This window comes from Parasteatoda tepidariorum, chromosome 5 (genome assembly GCF_043381705.1).
Source record: "Parasteatoda tepidariorum isolate YZ-2023 chromosome 5, CAS_Ptep_4.0, whole genome shotgun sequence".
NCBI lineage: Eukaryota > Metazoa > Arthropoda > Arachnida > Araneae > Theridiidae > Parasteatoda > Parasteatoda tepidariorum.
The window spans coordinates 2,910,963-2,933,163 of record NC_092208.1 but is presented as its reverse complement, the minus strand read 5'-3'; the positions used below and the strand labels follow the sequence as shown (position 1 = coordinate 2,933,163).

At 30.9% G+C, this 22,201-nt stretch overlaps 1 protein-coding gene across 1 annotated transcript in view; it reads left to right on the top strand.

The window, feature by feature from the left end:
• Positions 1–2,104: 2,104 nt before the first annotated feature.
• The window catches only part of LOC107456578 (neuronal acetylcholine receptor subunit alpha-7-like), a 252,153-nt gene continuing 232,056 nt past the window's right edge, over positions 2,105–22,201 (top strand). The window contains exon 1 of the mRNA XM_071180921.1: positions 2,105–3,216. Within this exon, the coding sequence (XP_071037022.1) occupies positions 3,153–3,216 (64 nt within the window). The 5' untranslated portion in view covers positions 2,105–3,152. The remainder of the gene's footprint in view (positions 3,217–22,201) is intronic.

The window sequence follows — 22,201 nt, the reverse complement described above, 5'->3', positions numbered from 1 at the left end:
CATTAAATAGGGATGTACGAAAAGCGAAATGGTATTTTCTGATGGGTTAAGCGTTAAAGGTCTGGTTTCTTAGGACAATCGCCTTATCTGGGCGTCAGCGTGACGTCAACGTCCCGCTGACGCCAACAAAATACTGGTTTGTTAGCTCAAGGCCTGGTTTCTTAGAACTAGCGCCTTATCTGGGCGTCAGCGGAAAGTTGACGTAGAGCTGACGCCAAAAAAATACTTTTTTGTTAGCTCAGCGTGAGCAGTCGGTCCAACGCAGACATTATCTCTCATTGCGCATGCGTTAATAACGTAAACAAATATTTATTTTGAATTTGTATTGATTTTGTTATTGTCGACCAGTGTTTTAGAGAACAAATAATGACTTTGTCCAAGAAAAAACACATTATAGCTGAGCTAAATGAAGAGTGCTATGTTTAATGAAGAAGCTATGTTTAATGTCAAAATCAAAATCTTGGCTGATTTCAATGTGCTGTTGGATGTTGTCCGCCATTGCTTCTGTGGTTAACGTCACGTTGTAATCCAACTGCAGTTGAGTTGGACGGCAATTGTAGTTCAAGATGAGCGTTCGATGACGTATACTATCAAACTCACAAATGGACCAATCAGAGGTTATCGCTGATTTCCAGCTGACGGCGTCCTGTCCTAAGAAACCAGGCCTTAAAGATTCTACGTAAAATCTTAATTATCAGGTGATACTATACAGCATTATTGTCTTTACTCGGGTGAAACCGGTTTGCAGTTGTTTACGTTCGTGTATTAATTGAATAAATTAGACGATATATTATATAAATATAGAATACTTATTATATCAAGCATTATATTAGTATATTATAATAATCAGACCAAATCATTGGACGAACTATAGTTTTTTAAATTTTATGTTTTGCACTAGAAATGCACTTTATAAGCAACACTTTTATATTTCAACATGCCTGTAATGGGCTTTTATACAGGAGATTTTTTTTATATACTCCCTATTTGTATTTATTTTTAACGCATCGCATTAAAATGCTAACCAATTGATACTACACTAACGTAATTGGTACAAACCGATTTCAGCCGCGTAAAAACAATAAAGCCGTATAGCAGGGGTGGCGAACCTTTATACACCAACGTGCCAATTTTTCTAAAAAATTGTTTAATGAGGTCATAGACGTGCCTTCAAATTATTTTGACTTTGTGATTATTGGGAAAATAATAATACTAAATACTATCAACGCAAAACTCTTTATTTACATTGAAAAAACAATTTTTTTTGCCATATCTTAAAACAACTTAACGTAACATCAGTGTGACTTCTGTTGTTGCAGATTAGATGACAAATAACTTATATTAAGTTGTAAGATTGCTAGTTTAAGCAGGACTGTTATTTATTTATTTTTGATAGTTATTTATTTTTAGCTTGTTTTTACAGTTATTGTTTTTTTAGCATTAATTGTTCATTTTTTTATTAATAATTGCTTACTATTTTGTTTGTTTTTAGTGAATTTTAATTTACTTGTTACATATGCTTCATAGTGTAATAACATTTGAGTAGTAATAATTCATAGTGTAATAACAATTGTGATCGGTGGCGTGCCCAAAATATTGTGTCTCGTGCCATAAATGGCACGCGTGCCATTAGTTCGCCATCCCTGTCGTATAGTATACATCGCCATACCCTGTTCCATTAGTTCGCCATACCCTGCCGTATATATGCATGATAACTAACATTTTACATCGAATCTTACAGTGCGTCTAATATTGGCCAAGAACTGTAATTGTCAGAGAAGAAAGTGTAAACAATTAGAAAATAAAAAAAATTTAATAGAGAAAACACAAGCCAATTATTTCTAATTTTTGTTTCAATGCAGTGAAAAGTTTGTGAAAAGTGAAACAAACTTATTTTGTTCTTTTTTCTTCTTCTGGAAATGGAACGAAAAGTGAGGCAGAAAAGGTATCATTAAAAGTGTTTTTCCGGAACAGCTCACCCCCTCTTTACCTCCTGAAAAGTCTTCTGGATGAGGATGAGTGAAGGTGATGCGCATGCGCAGTAGATGGTACACCTGGAAAGAAAACCTGGAGCAAGAGGAGCATGCGCGTGAATAGGAACACCGGGAGCAAAACAGAGGGATTGGGAGAGGCAGAGACGCGTTAGGCGCCAAACGTCGCGCTTCGCTTGTGGGTTTCTGACGGGGATGAAGTTCCACCCTGTTGCTTCCCCCGAATAGATATATATTTCAAGAATTTTAACCGAACTTTTTTACGTTGTGTGATTGTTGCAGAATTTTTTGTTTTAACTCTTTCCTACCACATTTCGCTTTCGGTTGTACTCCATAAAAGTTTTTCCTCTAACGTATGGAGTTTTATTTCATTGGGACATTTATTATTGCATAACCAAAGGAAGATTCTACATTTTCTTGAAAAAGGTACACTAAAAGGATAAATATACATAAAAACGGTGCTGTATATTGACAAAAATAAAAAAAAAGTTTTATATAAGTAAGAATGTTTATGCGATGTTATAAAGGCCGGATATTTTGTCAATTAACAATTAAAATGTTTCCCGTTAGATTTCTATAAATGTTCTCACGAAAAAGTCATAATAAAAGTATGATTTTCACTGAATACAATTTACTTCACTTCAAACATCAGCACCGATCCTGGATTTCGGTTTGAAATTCCTGTACTAAGCCATTAATTAAAAAAATAAGCAAACTAGAAAATGTAGGAATAATTGAATTTATGTTTTATGAAACATTAGTATGTGTTTTTTTTGTATGTCATCTTTAGTCTATAGATGTGACTTTAAACGGTATTAGTATTTACATTTTTTCCAATGAAACAAAAATAATTGTGATTTGCTTTCTTGTGTTTAAAAAAAGAGCAATCGTTTACTGAAAATCTTGGTGCCAAATATGACTTATTAATTGTTTCATGCTGGAATTACATTTCAAGCATTTAGAAGAGTGTTTCTTAGGAAAATATTTCTAGGGAATAGTTACGAATGATGAATAAATGGACGATCAAGAAAGTGAAAGTTTCAGTTAGTAATATTAAGATGCAAGAATTTTATGGATGTAACAAAAATGCATGTTATGAATGCGGCCTTAGAGTAACACGCATTTAGACGATTTTTTTTTCCAATAAGAAAAAAAAAAGTAATGAGGCTGACAGGAAGAAACATCTTTCTTTTTATGTGTCAATTATTTCTCACACTTCCCTGGGGTAAGTTTCTTCCTTTCTCTTTTGCATGATAAAAGTATTCGAAATATGAGATTGTAAGAGACACAAATATCATGATAGTCAATGTTCTATATTAGAACAGAGCCCTATATCTCTCCTTAATATCGACTTATAATATTCAAATTTGACCCTATATTATATTACTACTGTACCTCACCTGAAGAAATAATTACAGGCCTATTAGGGGCTACACAATGTGGCCCTATAGTTTACTATCAATGCACTTATACAATAGCCTCAAAATGAGGAAAATTGAAGTCAATATTATGTATATGCTCTATATCTCCACCTAATATTGAGAAATCGGGTATTTGTTTGATTTATTTATTTTAAAATATGTATTTCTTCTTTAAAATATGTATTCGTATAAAATATATATTTCTTCGATCTTTTTCAAAAGTTAAAAGAAGCTATATTTTTTTGTTGTCAGAATTAGACCACGACATAAAGACTCGATTTTACCTCTCATTAAACTTCAAATTTCTTGCTGAGAATTAGATTTTTTTTCCACTAACTATTTCTCACATTTTTCTAAATTTAAAACATTGCAGTTCAAAAACTAAACTGGATTGCTCTGTAAAGGTTTAAATAAGCATAATTCATGTTCTTTAAGAGCAATGAAGCTGTTAATTATTTCTAAGGAATATTTTAGATTTCTTTTTATTCAGTAGCACCTATAAAGTAATTTATAAAACTTCAGATTATCTGAATAAATAAGAGAAGTTTTTTTAAAAACTTTCTCTCCTTGGCAAATAATTGAAATTTTCACTTTTATTCAAATCTTTCTAGACACATAAAGTATTTTGTAACTTAAAAAGCTGGAATATATATATANATTTTCAGACTTGGTCTATTATCTCTAGAACTACTGGACCGATTTAAATGAAATGTGATCTGTACATACATTGATACAATACAAAACAACTAACCATTCAACAATTGTAAGACACACGCTTGATCGTGCGCAATACTTGTTGGAGTCTAAAGGTATAAAACAGCGGTAGCAGAATAAACAAAAAAAATGGGTTAATATGGGGTATGGTCCCCTCTTACAGATATACAAGCCTTGCAGCGTGATTTCATACTTGGAATAAGGCAGTTTATCATTTCCTGTGGCGATCGGTCCCACTAGTACAACAACGGTGTCTTCATTCCCTGGATGGTTCTCGGAAGGGTGTAGCGAGTTGCAATTGCCCTCCCCAGAGCGTCCCAGACATGCTCTATAAGGTTGAGGTCTGGAGATCTGGCTGACCAATCCATCTGGCGAATATCCTCACTCTCTAGAAATTTATCGACCAGAAGATTCGTCTATGTGTCTTCGCGTTATCGTCCCTCAAAATAAACTCAAGGTAAATTGAACCTCTGAAAAAGCGACCATAGGGCTCCAAGACCTCATCCCTATACCTCACACCAGTCACAGGCCCTCTTTCAAAGGTATGAAGAGGTGATCGGCCATTCAACATGATAACTGCCCAGACCATTGAGCCTGCTCCACCATAATGGTCTATTTCGTGGCTATTGGGGGGTAGGTAATGAGTCCTTGGTTCTCTCCATTTGTACGCACGGCGAGAATCGGTGTTTAGGTTGAACCGGGATTAATGAGTGAAGAGAACGGCCCCCAACTGATCCATACTACAATCTCTATGCTCTCTGCACCATGCTGAACGGACTCTCCTGTTCGCAGAAGTGAGCGGGACGCAAACAGTGCGTCTTCTTGCAATCAACCCTCTCTCATGAAGTCGTTTGGAAACAGTCACCCTTGATACACGGATTTCTGTAGCTTCATATAAGTCACGAGAGAGCTAAGAATCTGCAGCCCCTCTGTTACGCCTCGCTATGATGGACAAATGGCTGTCTTCCCTGGCCGTCGTGGCTCTTGGACGACCTAGCCCAGGCTTTCTTTCGATGGATCCGGTATCGAGGAGCTGTTTCCATAAGTTACACATGACTCTAGGCGTTAAATTGAACTCTCTACTAATCTGGACCTGAGATTGAACTCCTTCTAGCCTCCCCACAATTCGCCACCTCATTCCATCTTCGAAATGTTGGTGGTTACTCATTTTTACTGTTACAATTTGAATTTAACCTATGTATGCAAAATAACACCAAGAAACTCACCGAGCTGTGCTAGCGAACGAAATGCGTCTTAACTTATGCGCACTCATTAAGCCCGTCTCTCTACTGGCTCCGCCTGCACACAAGTGTACGCTTACGTATTTGATGTACAAGATTTGCATTTTTGTCTAGAAGCAGTGGTTTTACATTCAGTTAAGCTCCTTCCATGAAATTCGATAAAATATGCAAATTCTCTTAAATTATTTCACCAGTGAAATTAAAATAATAGTAGCTATATATTTTTAAAAAAAGGTTTGTGAGTTTCAAGTTTCATTACGTATTTTTTATCGTTAACTTTTAGAAATAAAAAAAATGAATCATAAAACCTTCATAAAATAATGAAGCATTCACTGAACTGTAATCTTAATATATTGCATATTATAAATTCGAATTAAAAGTTCGCTTGATATAAATATCTTTTTTTAAAACTTGCTATATTTTCTCTTTTATATTTTAGCTAACACATATAGGCTTTAAAATGCCGCGGAGATCACAAAGAACTATGCCTTTAATTCTGAAGCCCACTGTCCCACTGAGAAAAAATTATGGTCAAAACTAGCAGAATATAGTAAAATGTACAGCGTTTCTGACTCGATGAACTCGACACCGAAAAGCTGGATTTTTTTTGCCGAAGTGCTTCAGTAATGATTTTTGGGAAAATTAATAATAAAATATAGCTTTATAATACGTAACAAAATTTGGAAAATGTGGTAAAATTTATAATTTTATCATGATACCTTTGAGCAAGGCATAAAACCATTTATTCGGTTAAATTTGCTTTTCAGTTCTGAATTTCTTTCTAAATGTGTGGTAATATGAATCTTAATTTTAAAAACTTGAATTTCCGTTAAACCATTATACATCAACGAAAAAGGTTCCAAATGAATGGTTTAAATACTATACATTTTTTTGGTTTTTATTGCTAATAATTCTTCTTCTTTTGTAATATATATATATATATATATATATATATATATATAGATAGATAGATAGATAGATAGATAGATGGATGGTGAGGAATAATTACTGATGGAAAATATGCGGATGAAATTATATGCATCATGCGGATGAAATTTTATTTTTTTTTAAAAAAAAGGAAAGATATACTTGAGAAATGAAATGAAAATAAACAAAATTTCAATTTAAAACAATCATTTGCTTTGTTAGACGCGTTATTTGAATCCATAAAGTAATCAATCATGATTGCGGATGTCTCTTCGATTAAAAAGACCGAAATGATGGATGATTTGTATTGATATATCCTCTCCAACACAAGCCGTTTCAACTCAGTAGCAGTTCAGATCAATGGCAAGGAAACTGATGGTTTTAATAAATAGTGCACAGCGCACCAAAATAAAAAAAAAGCGGACCGCAATGAATAACTTTTGATCTAATGATTAGATCAAAAATTTATGACTAAATATGCTAAGTAGTTAGTGCAGACGATATTTTAAGTTACGAAGTTAAGACACAAAAATGTACTTTCTCTGAACATACATACCATTTTTTCAACGGATTTTTCAACCCCCAAGATATTGGGAATAACCATAAACTGAGAAATACGGTTACCTTAGTATGGTCAGGTGATTGATCCAAAGTTTTTGCTCCCCTTTATGCTAATTTTATTTTTTGCGTATCTCGCCAAATCGCGAGAATTTGCACACAATTGTGAAGATAATTCCATGCAAAACGTACATTTTAGTAAATATTTATTATATATTTATCATTTTTTTGAATAATAGACGAAAGCATTTTTAATTTTAATGTATATAAATTTTTTTTTTTACGTGATTTTAGAGCATGTCATTTTACATCGCGAAATGCAAAAATTTGAGCAAAATTTATTGAATAGTTCCTGAGAAATTGATTTTTAAATCGATGGTACATTTAAATTCGATTTGTCAGGAAATATTAAACCCATTTCACTTGCATTTTGCTATGTAAAATTACATATTTTTAAATGACGTCAAAAATTGTATACCTGACAATGCAAAATTTTTTCGACTATTATTACATAGATTATTCAAAATTTTTTCGGCTATTCTTACAAAAATTATTCCCAATTTTTTCGACTATTTTATTACCTATTCTTAAAAAAAATAAAATTTTTTAGTAAAATTTGTTTATTTTTCTCGTAGAGTCATGTTTAGATGAATGAATTTTATAATCGGGTATCAAAATTCTCTCAATTCGCTTAAAAAGTTCTCGAGATTTGAGGAAATGCGCAAAAGGTAAAATTAGCATAAAGTGGTTTAAATCTTATACCACTTATCTGATAAAACTATTGGGGCCCTATTTCCCAGATTTCGGCTACCCCCTATATTTTGAGGGTCAGGAATCCATCAGAAAAAAAGAGTATGTTTTTTTCAGACAAAATACGTTTTTATGTCTGATATCGTAGCTTGATATATTGCCATCACTAGTTAATTAGCAAGTTTGAGGTTATCCGTTTGAACAATTAAGAATGAGTCCTAAAAAGTCCGATAATTAGATCAAAAGTTATTTAATGATTTCTTTTTACTTGCTGCACTGCACATTAATTTCTTCAAATACAACCATTTTATTTATTTAATTATTATCTTTTTGCTTCTGAATTGTAAAGATTGAAATTTTAAATGACACACAGAGTGCAAAATAAAAAAAAGCAAATACCCTTAATAACTTTGATTATCTCCTATAAAATCCAATCTAAAAGATTCGATGAAATCTTAAAGGCTTGATTTCAAATGCGCTGACATATTTGCGCAGACTTGATCTACGAAATCATAAACAAAAAAAACATACTTCCTCAGAAAAAAAAAACTTTTACGAAGATCACAATTTTATGTACATTGTAAACCAATTCTTTTTTATTTAATGCATCATTATTTTTGTCATACTTTTAAAAGTAAAATTATCATTGTTATATTTAGACTTATAGAGAACTATCATCATTACATATTTAATAGTAGCTTTTCTCTACTTTTTATGACTCTACTTTTTAGAGTAATATTTTAGAATATATTTTTCTACTTTTTAGAACATATTTAGTTCCAAACTTGTTATCTGGAAAACTCGAGATTTTTTTTATGCATTTCTTCAACTCTGAGATATCGAGATTATACTGTATGTATTTTATTTTAAATTTTACATGCCTTTAAAATCTCACTTTTCTTTAAAAGAATACACTTTAATAGTAATATTTATCGGAAAAAAAAGAAAGGACAAAAATGAACTTTTTTCAAAATCGTAAGATGTAATTTAAAAGTACTTTTTTTACATTTTTCTTTGAAAGAAATTAACGAAGAAAAAGAGGCATAACGTTAGTTTTAACACATAATTAATACTTTTCTTTACATATCTTGAAGATCTTTTCGGCTGTAGCTCTTAAAGTTATTGATATGAATTTTACTTCAAGCAATTAACATACCAGGGCTCGAAAAAACTCAGAAATTTTACCCGTCCCCGAGGACGGCTTGTCCAACAATGTACCCGCCCTCCATTGAAACTAACCCGTAGCTTCTGAATAAATAAAAATATAATTTTCTCTTATTTATTACAAACATTTATATAAATTACACAATGAATTAGTAGTTACTAGAATTACAAATACTAAGATTGCATTATACAGTAATAAAAGAAATACTAGGTTACTAATAGTAAAACCTAGTATTTCTATTATGAAATAATCAATTTCTTTTATGAAATAATTTATTTCTTTTATGAAATAATTTAAATGACAAATGTCAAGTTATCTGGAATGTCAATTTATCCGAGGGTACTGCGTTTTTTAAATGAATCAAATAGGACGTTTGCCAGTTTCACTATCAAACTAATGATTTACAGAGGTTTCTGCACAGAAATGTGAAAGGGGTTTTCCATTTAGGTAGATGTTCATAATTGCGTTTAACGCTTCTTTTGTTTAAGACCAGTACGTAATGTTTTTTTTTGTTAAGTTTATTGCTGATTGTGGTTGTTGTTGTTGTTCATTTACGTCGCACTAGAGCTGCACAATGGGCTAAGTTTATTGCTGAAAAGTCCCTTTCAACCGCTGTAGTACGGGAGACAGAGAAAACATCAATTCCACCATGCGCAGTATGTTACTGTATTTCTGGATTAGAGGCTAATTTTAGAAGTGAGGTGCTAGACTCATGTAAGATAACAAAAATTGAAAATGTATCTCTAACATTAACGGGAAAATGGCTGTCCGCGCGGACGTCGGATTCGAGAAATTCGTTGTCCACGAGGAAATTTTGACAGAAGAGGACTGGCGGTTTTTCGAGGCCTGTAACATACCTTTCTTTTTATGCGGATTCGGATTTCTGACACCCAAAATAAAGGGGGTAACCGCATTCCAAGAAATAGTGTTCTCATAGTTTGGTCAGGAGAGTGATTCAAAGATTTTGTTCCCAAAGATTTTACTAAAAACCCTTTTTAGCTGACGTTTAGCTGATTAACGATAGGATCAAATTGCATTTGTCTATTAAAATGTCAAGACAAGGTGGATTTTAGCTGAGAATACAAGACTTCGCTAGAAGAAACCTTATAATTACAGTAGGGAACCGATTATCCGGAACGATCGGGACCATCGCTATTCCGGATAACTGATTTTTCCGGTTTTCTGAATCGCTACAAAAAAACCGTTTTTTTATTCTTAAACCCAACTAAAAAATTTTTTTTTTGTGGGAAATATTCTTAAAAAGAAGAAAAAACGATGAAGTAATACACTAATGATTATTTCCAAAATGATGGTAAGGTGAGCATCTTTCAAAAAAGAAAGAAAAATCTTAAAATCTTATGAGGAAAAAAAATTTTTGTTTAAAAAATGGCGGGAAAATTTATCGAATTTCGTTCCGGTTTTTTGGTTTTCCGGTTTTCTGATTTCCGGATAACGGGTTCTGTACTGTACTTAGATTTAAGATTATTTTCACCTTGAGACTAGCTTTATAAAAGGATTTTTTTTCACGCTCGAAAACCCTAACTCAACCTCCATTTAAGGTTTTTATATAGAAGGTTGTTTTTACAAGGTTTTGGATCAGGGTAATGTGCGTAGAATAGATCAGATGGTCTCAAATTTCGTTTTAAGGTGAGAAGGTTTACACGTAAACAGCATAACAACCAGTTTTAGGTTCACATTAAGAAGTTTTTGCTGAATGAAAAGAAACTTTATTTTGCAATCGGGGACATTTATGGCATTATTTTAAAATCATTCGGGAAATTCGATTTTACGAACCGGTGGGTGTCTTTTTTTTGAGACATTTAATAAAAACATAAATATATCGAGATAATTATAAAATTGCTTTATTCAATAATATTCAATAAAAAAAAAAAGAACTAAAGTTATTGACAAACTTCCGGAATTTATTTGTTGCGTTTCAACCATGACAGTTATAGTCGTCCATTTTTGTTTGTCCCGAGTTTTCTCATAAAACATGTATGCAATTCTTTTCCCCACGAATTATCTTAAGTTCCATAAATCTAGAAAACATTCGGACAGAAATGGCCGAATCAGCAGACCGCCATAACGTCGCCATTTCGGTCTTCTGAACATTTTTATGACTCCCCCTCCTTCCCCTCCTCATCATTTCGGGAAAGTAGAAAATCTTTCCCGGCCAAGACTAAGAAGCGTCTCTCCTCCCACTAAAACTTGCAATTTCGAGAGAAAGACAGACGAAAATGTGTGAGCATCATCTCCGTATTGCCCTCATATTTCAATAAAAGTATACAGCATGTCCACGCCTCTTATTACCTCCACGAAGACTATTATATTTAAGAAAAGTAAATTGTTCTGGGAGAATCTAGGTAATGTAAAAAAAATATAGTTTTGATAAATGAGCAAAAAGTTTAAATAAAAAAAGTGTTTCAAGGAATGAATAGAATTATAATAAATGCTCTCATTTCGTGTATCAAAATGTTCGCTTTGTTATAGTTATTAATAGGTATCAAAAATCACCCCACACAGATTGTCACAGTGACGTCATGATAAAGTCAAAAACGGTCACAGCAGACACAGTCACAGTGCGTGACCGTTTTGAATTGTCGCAAGCAAAGCCCGACCTAGCCTAATAGGGGCCCGGGGTAAAAACTTCTATGGGGGTCCCCTCTCTGCTTCACTACTTCGGTAATGAAGGACCGAACTTTATAGATGTATTTAAATTTATCACCTCATTATAAATACCACGGAAAATGACTAGAACCTAAAATAGCTATAAAGTCCCCCACCCTCCAATGGTTAGATGAAATATCGTTCTATCCATTTCATTGATTTTCTGATATTTCTATGTCCATTATGCCAAATGTAGTTTTCAAATTGATAACTTTGTCATGTATCTGCGAAAAATTCATATCCTTGCTGACATTAGGGCGGAATTCCGCTAAATTTTCGCAATTACAATGGCTGAAGTCAATCAGAATATGAATAGGAAGTCAATCAGAAGCTCGTATTTTTGTAAACATATCGCATTTTGCGATATGTAATTTGCGATTTTGCTTTTGGTTGGCAAAATTTGTTTATCGTAATTACGAAAATGTAGCTGAAATTCAGCCCTTGAAAACTATGGATTATCGAAAAATAGATTAATAAAGAAGCTAACATAAACCTGACGGATTTTACGCTGTACTGATGTTTTTTTAAAAAAAAGTTCATTAAAGAAGGAAACTTTCTATTCGAAAAAAAATCCGGTGCATCTACCCAGTATACCCCTGCCCTAGTCATGTTCTGGTCTCAAAGAGTGACTTTGACGTCACTCTGTCTAGTGATATCAAGTAAAAGTCTCCAAGATAATTCATTGTGACTTTTGTCACTTGGTAGCCACAAATATACTTTACTAGGACTAAAGTCACATTGAAAATTTGCGGCCACTTTGATTTCTTGAACATTTCATGGAAACCATTTTATGTCTTGTCTTGCTAAAGTTCCAGGAGTATTTTTATTTTTTGAGACTTATCTCATTTTGTTCTCGTATTTACTTTTAATTGAATGTGTTACATTGAAGTCACGTGTATACTTTTATGCGACTTGTTTTACTAGAGTTATGATTTCACTCTACGCAGAACAGGCATTTAAATTATTTGCAAGTCTTGTAAGAACTTTTTTACGACTTATCTTTTACAATTAAATATGTTAATCCTTAATGGAGTCGCAAAGAATCACAATGATTACTTTCAAAAGTGAGATTTGTTTAAATATTCCGCAAGTATTCATACATGACTTTGAAAAATAATCTGCTTCTGTGGAATTGTTGGTTTAAAAAAATGCTTCCGTTCAATATTGCTCCGTTTCCTTAAAGCTCACAGGAGTCAGAAAAAAGAATTTAAATGTTAAACACCCCCTTGTCCAAATATCGAACAATATTTAAATACATTTATTTTCTATTATTTATTTGAAGGAAGAATTTGGATGTTTTTAAAATAAATGTTACTTTTTAAAATAGTTTTCTATCTGTTTTTGAAATAGATGCTTACAATAGATTCTTAGATTACTTTTTTAATCCACTAACAGTCCTGATTTGATTTATTTTATTCAAAAATATTATTGCTGAGAGCAAAAAACAACAGAATTTTTAGGTGAACAATTCCATAAACTAAGCATTTTTGTAATCGTTTTATAATCTTTAAATTTTAAATATAAAATGCTTTATTCTATTTTCCGTACTTCTGGACTAATACTGATTATGTTTGCACTACTCAGAGTTTTTTTCGGAAAAAAAATGTCGATACATTTTTAATAGAATATTATGCATTTTGCATTGAAGTATATATTGTATTCACATACTATTAGATTCGATAAATTATACAGGTTTCAAATGCATATAACAATTAGTGTAAAATATTTAAACTTAATTTTACAATTTACAAAAAATGAGAATAGAGATAGTGAATAAGATGAATAAATTAGTAACATTAGAAACATCTAATTGATACTTCATAGAAAAAAAGCAAACGATTTTAAAACAAGACAAAGGCCAGTTCTTCTATTGTCAGTATATTTTTTTGTTCGTTTGGCAATTATTGGCGGCTAAAACCAGCTGTTAATTCTGTCTCATAATTGAACACAGCATAGCCATTTGAAATCGAAATTTTACTAAATAAAAATTCTTTTAATTTTTGTTGAGTGCGTTTTATATGTCCAACTCTTCGGCTCTACGATTTCTAAAAGCTATTTTTAGTTATATTTTAGTTATCGTTCAGTTTTTTATGTCATAAAGTTTAACTAATTGGTGAAAAGAGCAATGCCTAACTTTGAAAATGGTGGTGAGTTTTCGGGGTGGTGATTTCGATTGCTAAGAATGACTATTCACCTTCAGTTCTGTTTTATTCTGTTAATAGTTAATGCTCGATGACACAAAGAAGAAGTTCTGACATGTAAAAGGGGGTGAGTCCTTATTTTCTTTTCTTTAAGATATTAAAATTGGTGATTCACTTTCGACTTTCATTAAGTTGAAGTTATTTCATTGTTAATTGGTTCGTTTGTTCTTATTTCTGATTGCTATGTCAAGGTTATTTTATTGTGATCACCTTTTTTTAAAAAATTTTATCTTAATTTTTAAAAGAATGTTTCCTTGATCAACAATTGTAGCAAGCGCTGTTGTATAAATGCTTTTCATTTTGTAATTTATATTGTTTGAGTTTGTAAAATAATTAATTTATTTGCGCATTTCTCCAATATTTTAGACTAATAAGTTCATTAATTTTTAAGCAGTTAAGAAATTAAAATATTTATAGTTTTTAGAATTCAAAGTCTTGATTTTTTTTAATAGCAGTTGGAATTTATGTTCTTCCAAAATTATTATAATGGTTCAATTTACAATATCAATAACATTTATATTAATTTAAAGATATTTAATTTTTATTATAAATGTTGGGCTGGGTTAGCCTGTTTCTTTATATATATAACCATCGTTGAACAGACGACCCAATTTTTTGGGGTTTACGACAACTAATGTTCAACTCCGTGGCCTTGTCATTCTGAACCCAATCCAGAAGACAAGGGAACTCTCCTGGATCAAGTATTGGGAGAAATTTGTCTTCGCGGAGGACCTTTTGATGGAACTAACCTGCATTTGCGTTACATGGAGAGGAATGCCGCGAGAACCTCCCACGATTAGCCTGATGGTAAGGGGACTCTAACCCATGATCCGCCTACCACTGAGGATATTTTCACGTCAGCCCTGTGGTCGGCGCAAGCCGGATGCGGAATCGCCGAGATCGAATCCCGGTTCACCTCATTGGAAGGCTAACTCTCTACCCCCTGAGCCATCGCTGCTCGGGATAGCCTTGTTGGCAGGGAGCTGGACTTATGCTCGTAAGAACAGAAGTTCGAATCCAGCCGACCGAAGACTCCCCATGTAGTAAATGGTGACTGGTGCACGTTAAATCTGTCTTTTCACAAAGTCCTTCATGTTCCCATAACAAAATCGTTAAACATAAATCGTTCTCTGGTTCAGGTCAAAATTACTATTTGTGGATGAATAAATGGATGTATGGATGGGTTTGTCCTATAAACGGGTGTGACGTATGGGTGTGGTAGAAGCTGAATTCTTGGCCATAGGTGGTGTCAATGGAAAACAAGAACAATCGCACCCCTTGCGTTAATGGTTGACGACACATACACAACAACAACAACAACAACTTTATAAGTATTAGGTTTTATAAATTCTTGTTCTGAGATTGACCTATTCAATAAAGCCTACCATTCAGTGCTGCTTATATCAGCGTGCTAAATGGCTTTACTTATCTTGATATAACCCTGGGTGACGAAACTCTTTAGTTGGGACTGAAATTTAAATTAGGGAGATGGGTTCACTTTTCAAAAATTATCCACGCTGTTTGATTTTGTTTTTACTACACAAATATTACTCAAGTCTTCAGCAAATGCATTCTTTTCTTTAATATTTTATGTTAAAAATATATTTTTTGAATAATAATAAATTAATAAAATAAATCGTGTGTTATGAACAAATGAAAAATAATCATTTTTACAGCACACAATTATTTATTGAATGTTATTATAAATAAATAAACTTTTATTTTTATATATATAATTCTTGCAAAGTAAAATCCGTAAAATTTCTTAATTTAGGGAAAGAGGAAAATCTTAGTAGTTGCTATTGGTTTAGGAAATAGATCGAACGTTTCCCACAGAGAGTAAAGGGAAAAATGTCCTGCTTTTAATTAAATGCATACTTGAGCCAAAGAACAGGTTTGAGAACAGGATGTGGCTTTTAAAAGTGTGAGAAAGTATTTCGATTAGAATAATTAATTAGGATAACATGAAATGTTTAATAGAAGATTTTTGTGTTACATTTATATATATACACAAAATATAGTGAAAACTTGGAAAAAAATGACACAATAATGAAAAAAAACAAATTATTCAAAAAAAAAATTATAAAAATAAATAAATATAAAATTTGGGAAAAAAAAGGTATAATCTCTTCATCAGCTCACAGGAGCAAAAAGGAGTGTTTTCTGATCATCCATCAAAAATCAAACCATCAAAAAATATAATGGTTCATGATGGAATCATTGATGGCTGCCTTCAAGATTATGTTGGTCCATCAATAGAAAACCATCAAGAAGTTTGACTGTGGAATGTATATTCTTTTTTTTGGACATTATATCTATAAAGGACTTTCTACAGTTAAATAAAGGTGGTGATTGGGGAATAACCAGTTTCATTTTATTTAACATCTACTTTGAATAAAACTTTGAATGTAAGCAAATATATATATATATATGTTTTAAATATATATGCAAATATATATGTTTATATATTCGAAAAAATTTAAAGAATGTATAATCGCCCCAGCTCGATGACGAAGTTTAATATTTCACAAAACAAAATCTGTTAAACACCAAAAGAAAGGTATTTTTATTAATTTTCTGCAATTACATTCCGAAACATTTGTTACTTAGAAAACTTTTAAGGCATTAAAATGAATTACATGTATTCCATCATCAGAATTCAGTTAGCGTGAAATTGCGAGAAGCAGTTTAAATGATGAAATCAGATTTGTTGCACATTACCTGTTTACGCATTATTATTTTTCGCTCTATGACTGTAAACAACATTCACGCACATTAAATTCGAGGAATGAAAAAATAAATTGTTAAAGATAAGCATTTTGAAGTAAAATTCATCAGAATCAGCATATTTATTTTTAGAGGTAACTTATCTAAATGTAACAGGTTTAAAATTCGGGCAAACTGAGTGATGCTTTAAATAAATAAATGAAAAACACAATCAAAACGTATTAATACCCTTTCGAGAAAGATAGTTTCTATAAAATTAATTTCTTTAAATTTACAACCATATTTTAATTAACTTTTAGTTTCATTTAAATAGGATTGCAAAATTCTTATGGCTTACCAGATAAGCATTTTTATGAGTCAAATAAATCATAAGATTTAAAAAAAAAATAAAACAATTAATATCAAGCTTTTAGATCAGCCAAACCCGCCCGGGTTCCATTGAAAAAAACAGGGGAAAATTGGGTCTTATTTGAAAAAAAAGCGGTAAAAATTGAGCTTTTTCATTTAGTGCTCATAAACTTTAAAGTTTCATTGTGTAGATATTTTTATTTATTAAATAGTGTTGTATAAGTTTAAAAATAGAAATAAATAAAAAATGTTAATATAAAATAAGACTATAACAAAATTAAAATAAGTTTCAATAACAATTAATACATATTTGTATCTTCTTTATCATTAAATACACATAGTTTTACACTTTTTTAAATCAGGCATTATTAACTGTAAATGCAACAGTAATATAAAAGAAACAAGTTTATGAATCTTTTCGTTTTCAAATACATCTATTTACTTTATTTATTAAGCATGTATGTGTATCTATTACCTATTATAAATTTATAATCAGTGAATATTTATAATCAGTGAAAACTAAAATTTCATCTGACTTTTAACTTTATAAAATAAAACTGGAATAAATACTTAATAGTTTTCCATGTTTTTATAATAATATTAATAGAAACTGAAATTAAAATTTCGTATCAGTTACTTGTTTCATTTTTTCAAATACTTAACCTTAGAAAAGACTTTTAGATATATAATTTTGACTTAATATTTTTAACTTCAAAAAACAAAATAATCTACAAAATTTATGGAAAAAATCACGAATAAAAGTTTTAGCTTATTTTGTTTAAAACCAGAAAATAAAACTTTAAATTTGTTAACGTATCGCTTAGCAGAATTGTATTTGTCTTACTTTTAAAAATAAAATTATCATTGTTGTATTTAGGCTTATAGTCAGCTCTCAATAAGTACATATTTAATAGTAGTTATTCTTATGTTCTATGACTCTACTTTTGAGAATAATATTTCAAAAAATATATATATGTATATTTTAACTTTTTAGAACATATTTATAGTTCGGAACTTGTTATCTCGAAAACTCGCCATCTCGAAATTTTTTCAGCTTCCCTTCAACGTTGAGATATCGAGAGTATGCTGTAGGGGAGAGTGGGGTCAATTGTAACATTTTNTAGGGTTACCTAAACGTAAACTTTTTAGAACATATTTATAGTTCGGAACTTGTTATCTCGAAAACTCGCCATCTCGAAATTTTTTCAGCTTCGCTTCAACGTTGAGATATCGAGAGTATGCTGTAGTGCTTTAAATTTTATGGCAAAAAATGCTATAGGCAAACATTATTCTGAACATTTTCAGTCAAAAGATTGTATGCAAATCGGAAAGAACAATAAAGCAAAGAAAAAAAAATTAACTTGAATTTATGAAATATTCAGGTATTTCGGAAATAGCGCAAGAATACAAAGATATCCTAAAATTCAGTAATATTCTATGAATTTTAAACAAAATTATTTAAGTAATCGAAAATTTAACAAATTCCAAAATTCAAATTTTAACAAATTTCAAATTTTAACAAATTCCAAAATTTAAACAAAATTATTTAACGAGTAAACATCTTTTATAACTTCAGATTTCTATTTTAACTGTATCTCTTGAATAGCGTATCTGAAAATGCCAATTCTAAAAAACTATCAAAACTGGGTATTAAAATTTCTCACTTATTTTTTACCCCGCGGCAGAATCGCAGCGAGACGGCAACATTGTCGCAGAACGTTACAGAGTTCTTGCAGATAGATTTTTCTTTTGAAAAGTTAGAAAAAAATTTCTTTTCTATAGAGATTTACACGTAATATTTGAATCGTACATTTAGATAACCACTTTTTGACGCGCTCAATTTACGACGATAGAATTGAGTATTAATGATCGCATTTTCAGCAAGTATTGTTATTGATTTTCACGTGGATTTTAAAAATCCCGATATATTTCAAACAATATGGAAAATTCGAATCGTGCTTTTATTACTTTTTAAGGGTATCGAATTTTTGGCAGTCATTGTTATTGATTTCTCTATAGTTTTTAAATCCGATATTTTTTATACGATGTTACTTATTGCTACAACCTAATCTAGAAACGAAACACGCATTTGAGGAACCTGATTCGCGTGATTTCGTCGTCTGTCTCATATTTGGCAATTACTGCTACGAATTTCATAATTTTTAATAATATTTTTCATTGTGATAATTATTTACAAAATGCGAAGAAGGAAATAATTTGTGAGCTCCCCCCCCCACAAAATGCGAGAATATCACTCATAATATTAGAATAAAAAATTATTGCATGTTTTATTAAAAAAATATATATATAGTTATTGTAAACGCAGTGCTTTTATTATTTTAAATTAGTAACATATATGTTTGTTATTATTAAAAGTACCTCGCAGAAAGATATTAGTGCTAGAGAATTTTGTCGCAAATAGTTCGAAAAAATTCAGCCACAGGGATTCTTTAAAACTTATCTTTATTTAGATAAATAGAAATCCAGTGAAAGACACAAAAAAGACATTATTTTTAATTTGCGCAGATAAATAGCCTCTTTCGTTTATTGCATTATTTTAAAGATATGCCCTTGCTTGTAACTCTCTCTCTCCCACTGTGCACAAGTGAGATGAAGCACTCAAATGTAATCTCAATAGGTAAAAAAAAGGTTTTAAACCATTTCTTTATTGTCAAATATAATATTTTATGGAAAAGAATTCCTTTGCCACAATACATTTTTACTTACTTAGTTTTTTAAAAAAAAAAACAGTGAAGAATATTTTTTATAAGATAATGTGGTAGTCTTTTCGGAATAAACAAATTCGATCGGTTTTAAAAAAGTCACTTCATAAATTTTTTTGCTTTTTTTTAAAAAAAAAAAAAAATTCAACATAATGAAAAAAATTCACAACTTTTTTGCTATTGACTGTGACAAATATGAAGGGTAAACTAGGAATAAGACATAAATTCTTAATAATTAAAAATAATTAAAAATAAAATATAATAAATAAAGTGTGTTTGTAGAACAGTACTTCATCAGGGGACACACTGCCTGCAAACACACAGGAGCCTTTCTGTTGTTAGTGGATTTGACCAAAACTAACAGGCCCCTTAATGAAAAGACAAGAAAAAANGTTTGCGGAACAGTACTTCATCAGGGGACACACTGCCTGCAAACACACAGGAGCCTTTCTGTTGTTAGTGGATTTAACCAAAACTAACAGTGCCCCGAGGCCCCATAATGAAAAGAGAAGAAAAAAACTTTTACTACAAATAAATATCATTATAAATTTGAAAAACTGTCTCTTTTATTTACTGTAAAAATTGTCACTTTTATTTACTGTAACTGTGACTTTTGCTTGGATTTGTTTAAATTGTGCTTTAAGGATGCGCTTCATTCAATTGTGGATTTAAAATTTGTACCTTTTAGGTGTGATTCTTTTTCAAATTTATAATGATATTTATTTGTGTTTTCTTGTCATTAAGGGGCCTCGGGGCACTGTAAGTTTTGGTTGAATTCACTAATAACAGAAAGGCTCCTGTGTGTTTGCAGGCAGTGTGTCCCCTGATGAAGTACTGTTTTGCAAACACACATTTATTTATTATATTTTATTTTTAATTATTTTTGATTATTAAGAATTTATGTCTTATTTCTAGTTTATATAATACAAATTTGGTTTCAGCTGCCTTGTGCGCTTTTCCAATTTGAATTAATCAAGTAAAGTTTCAGTGTGTTTATTTTCCTCTTAGTTATCATTATTGACCTAGTAAATTGTATTGATTTTGTGATTGGAAATATGAAAGGTAAGTAATAAATCAAGTGAATTTAAAAAAGAAAAAATAGAATTAAAAAAATTAAGGTTATTTTCAATTAAAAATGTAATATTTTTGAAAAAAGGTAAACTAAAATCAGTCAATCGAGTAAGATTTACTAATTTAGATATCACCAAATGAAATGAAATTGTTTTTAATATAGGGTTACCTAAACGTAAACAAGGACCATACATAATTCTAGAAAAAAATTTATGATGCTAATTTATATTTTGTTTGTAATAAATAAAAAAAGATACTCGCAGTAAAGAAAATACAGAAACAGTTGTTCATGCATCTATATTCCGATGAACTAAAATTATTTCATGAATAAGAATAAATGCATAATTAAAATACTAATATGTTTTTATAACATTAATAGATTTAATTCAAAACTCGTATTACTTTTTTAATGTAAATATTATATTAAATTTAATGCTTTTATGATATTTCATTATAGTATGAAAAATGTAATTAACTTTCAAAAATAACACCCAACTTAACACGTCACAACATTGTTCGGGTCAATATGGTGTCCCTTTTTCTGAATATCCGACCCTTCAAATTATACGAGATCAGCGTATAACCATAGGGTGATGGGTATGGTCAGAGTATAGCTCAGAGTATAACCATATGGGTGGGTATAATTATACCCATCACCATATACCACAATCAAACCATAGGTATAATTATACCTATTACCACAATTACAAACTTCCACCATATATGGGGTGAAATTTATTTTTTAATGGAATTTTATTTTGAAGTTTATTTTTCATCCAGATGGAACAAAACTCTCCAAATTGGTGATATTTTTTAAAAAAAATGTTTCTTTAATTTATTTAGGGTACTTGTTAAATCATTAAGAAAAAAAGTTAAATTTCTCTCTCTCTCTCTTTATATATACAGTCTCTGGCTAAGTTATTAGACGCTTTGTTTTTACGCCGCTGAAACCAGTTTGCACTTGTTTACATTCGTGTATCAATTAGTTAACATTGTATTGCAATATGTTAAAAATGAATACAAATAGGAAGTATATAAAAAAAATCTCCTCAATAACAACCCATTACATGTATGTTTAAATATAAAAGTATTGCCTGTAAAACTCGTGCAAATAATGTCATTATTGAAACACTACAGTGCGTGTAATCATTCGATCTAATTATTATAACATACAAATATAATACATGATATAGCAAGTATTCTATATTTATATTATACATCGTCTAATGTATCCAATCGTCGAATTTATATGACATATCGTCTAATGTAACCCATTGATACACTAAAGTAACCAAGTGCAAACAGTCTCGTAAAAGCAATAAAGCCGTGTATAGCATCACCTGATAATTAAGATTGCACATAGAATCTTACAGTACGTCTAATAATTTGGATAGGGACTGTACTGTTATCTATCTTATTATATAACACGCTAATACGTATGTATGTATCAATAAAACCGATGATATTTCTTTTCTCGCACTGGCAACAGTTTTCATTTTTAATTGATTGGATTCGGCGCGTAAGAGCACGTAGTGAGCAACCAGATAACAATAACCAGAGTGAGCATTATCAGGTTGTTCAATTCAGATTCATGCACTAAAAACATGACAATATTTAATTTAAACTCAATTAGGAATTAATTAATTAATTGAAGTGAGAATGCTTTAAAAGGCCGCTGTTGAATTGATATTTTTCTA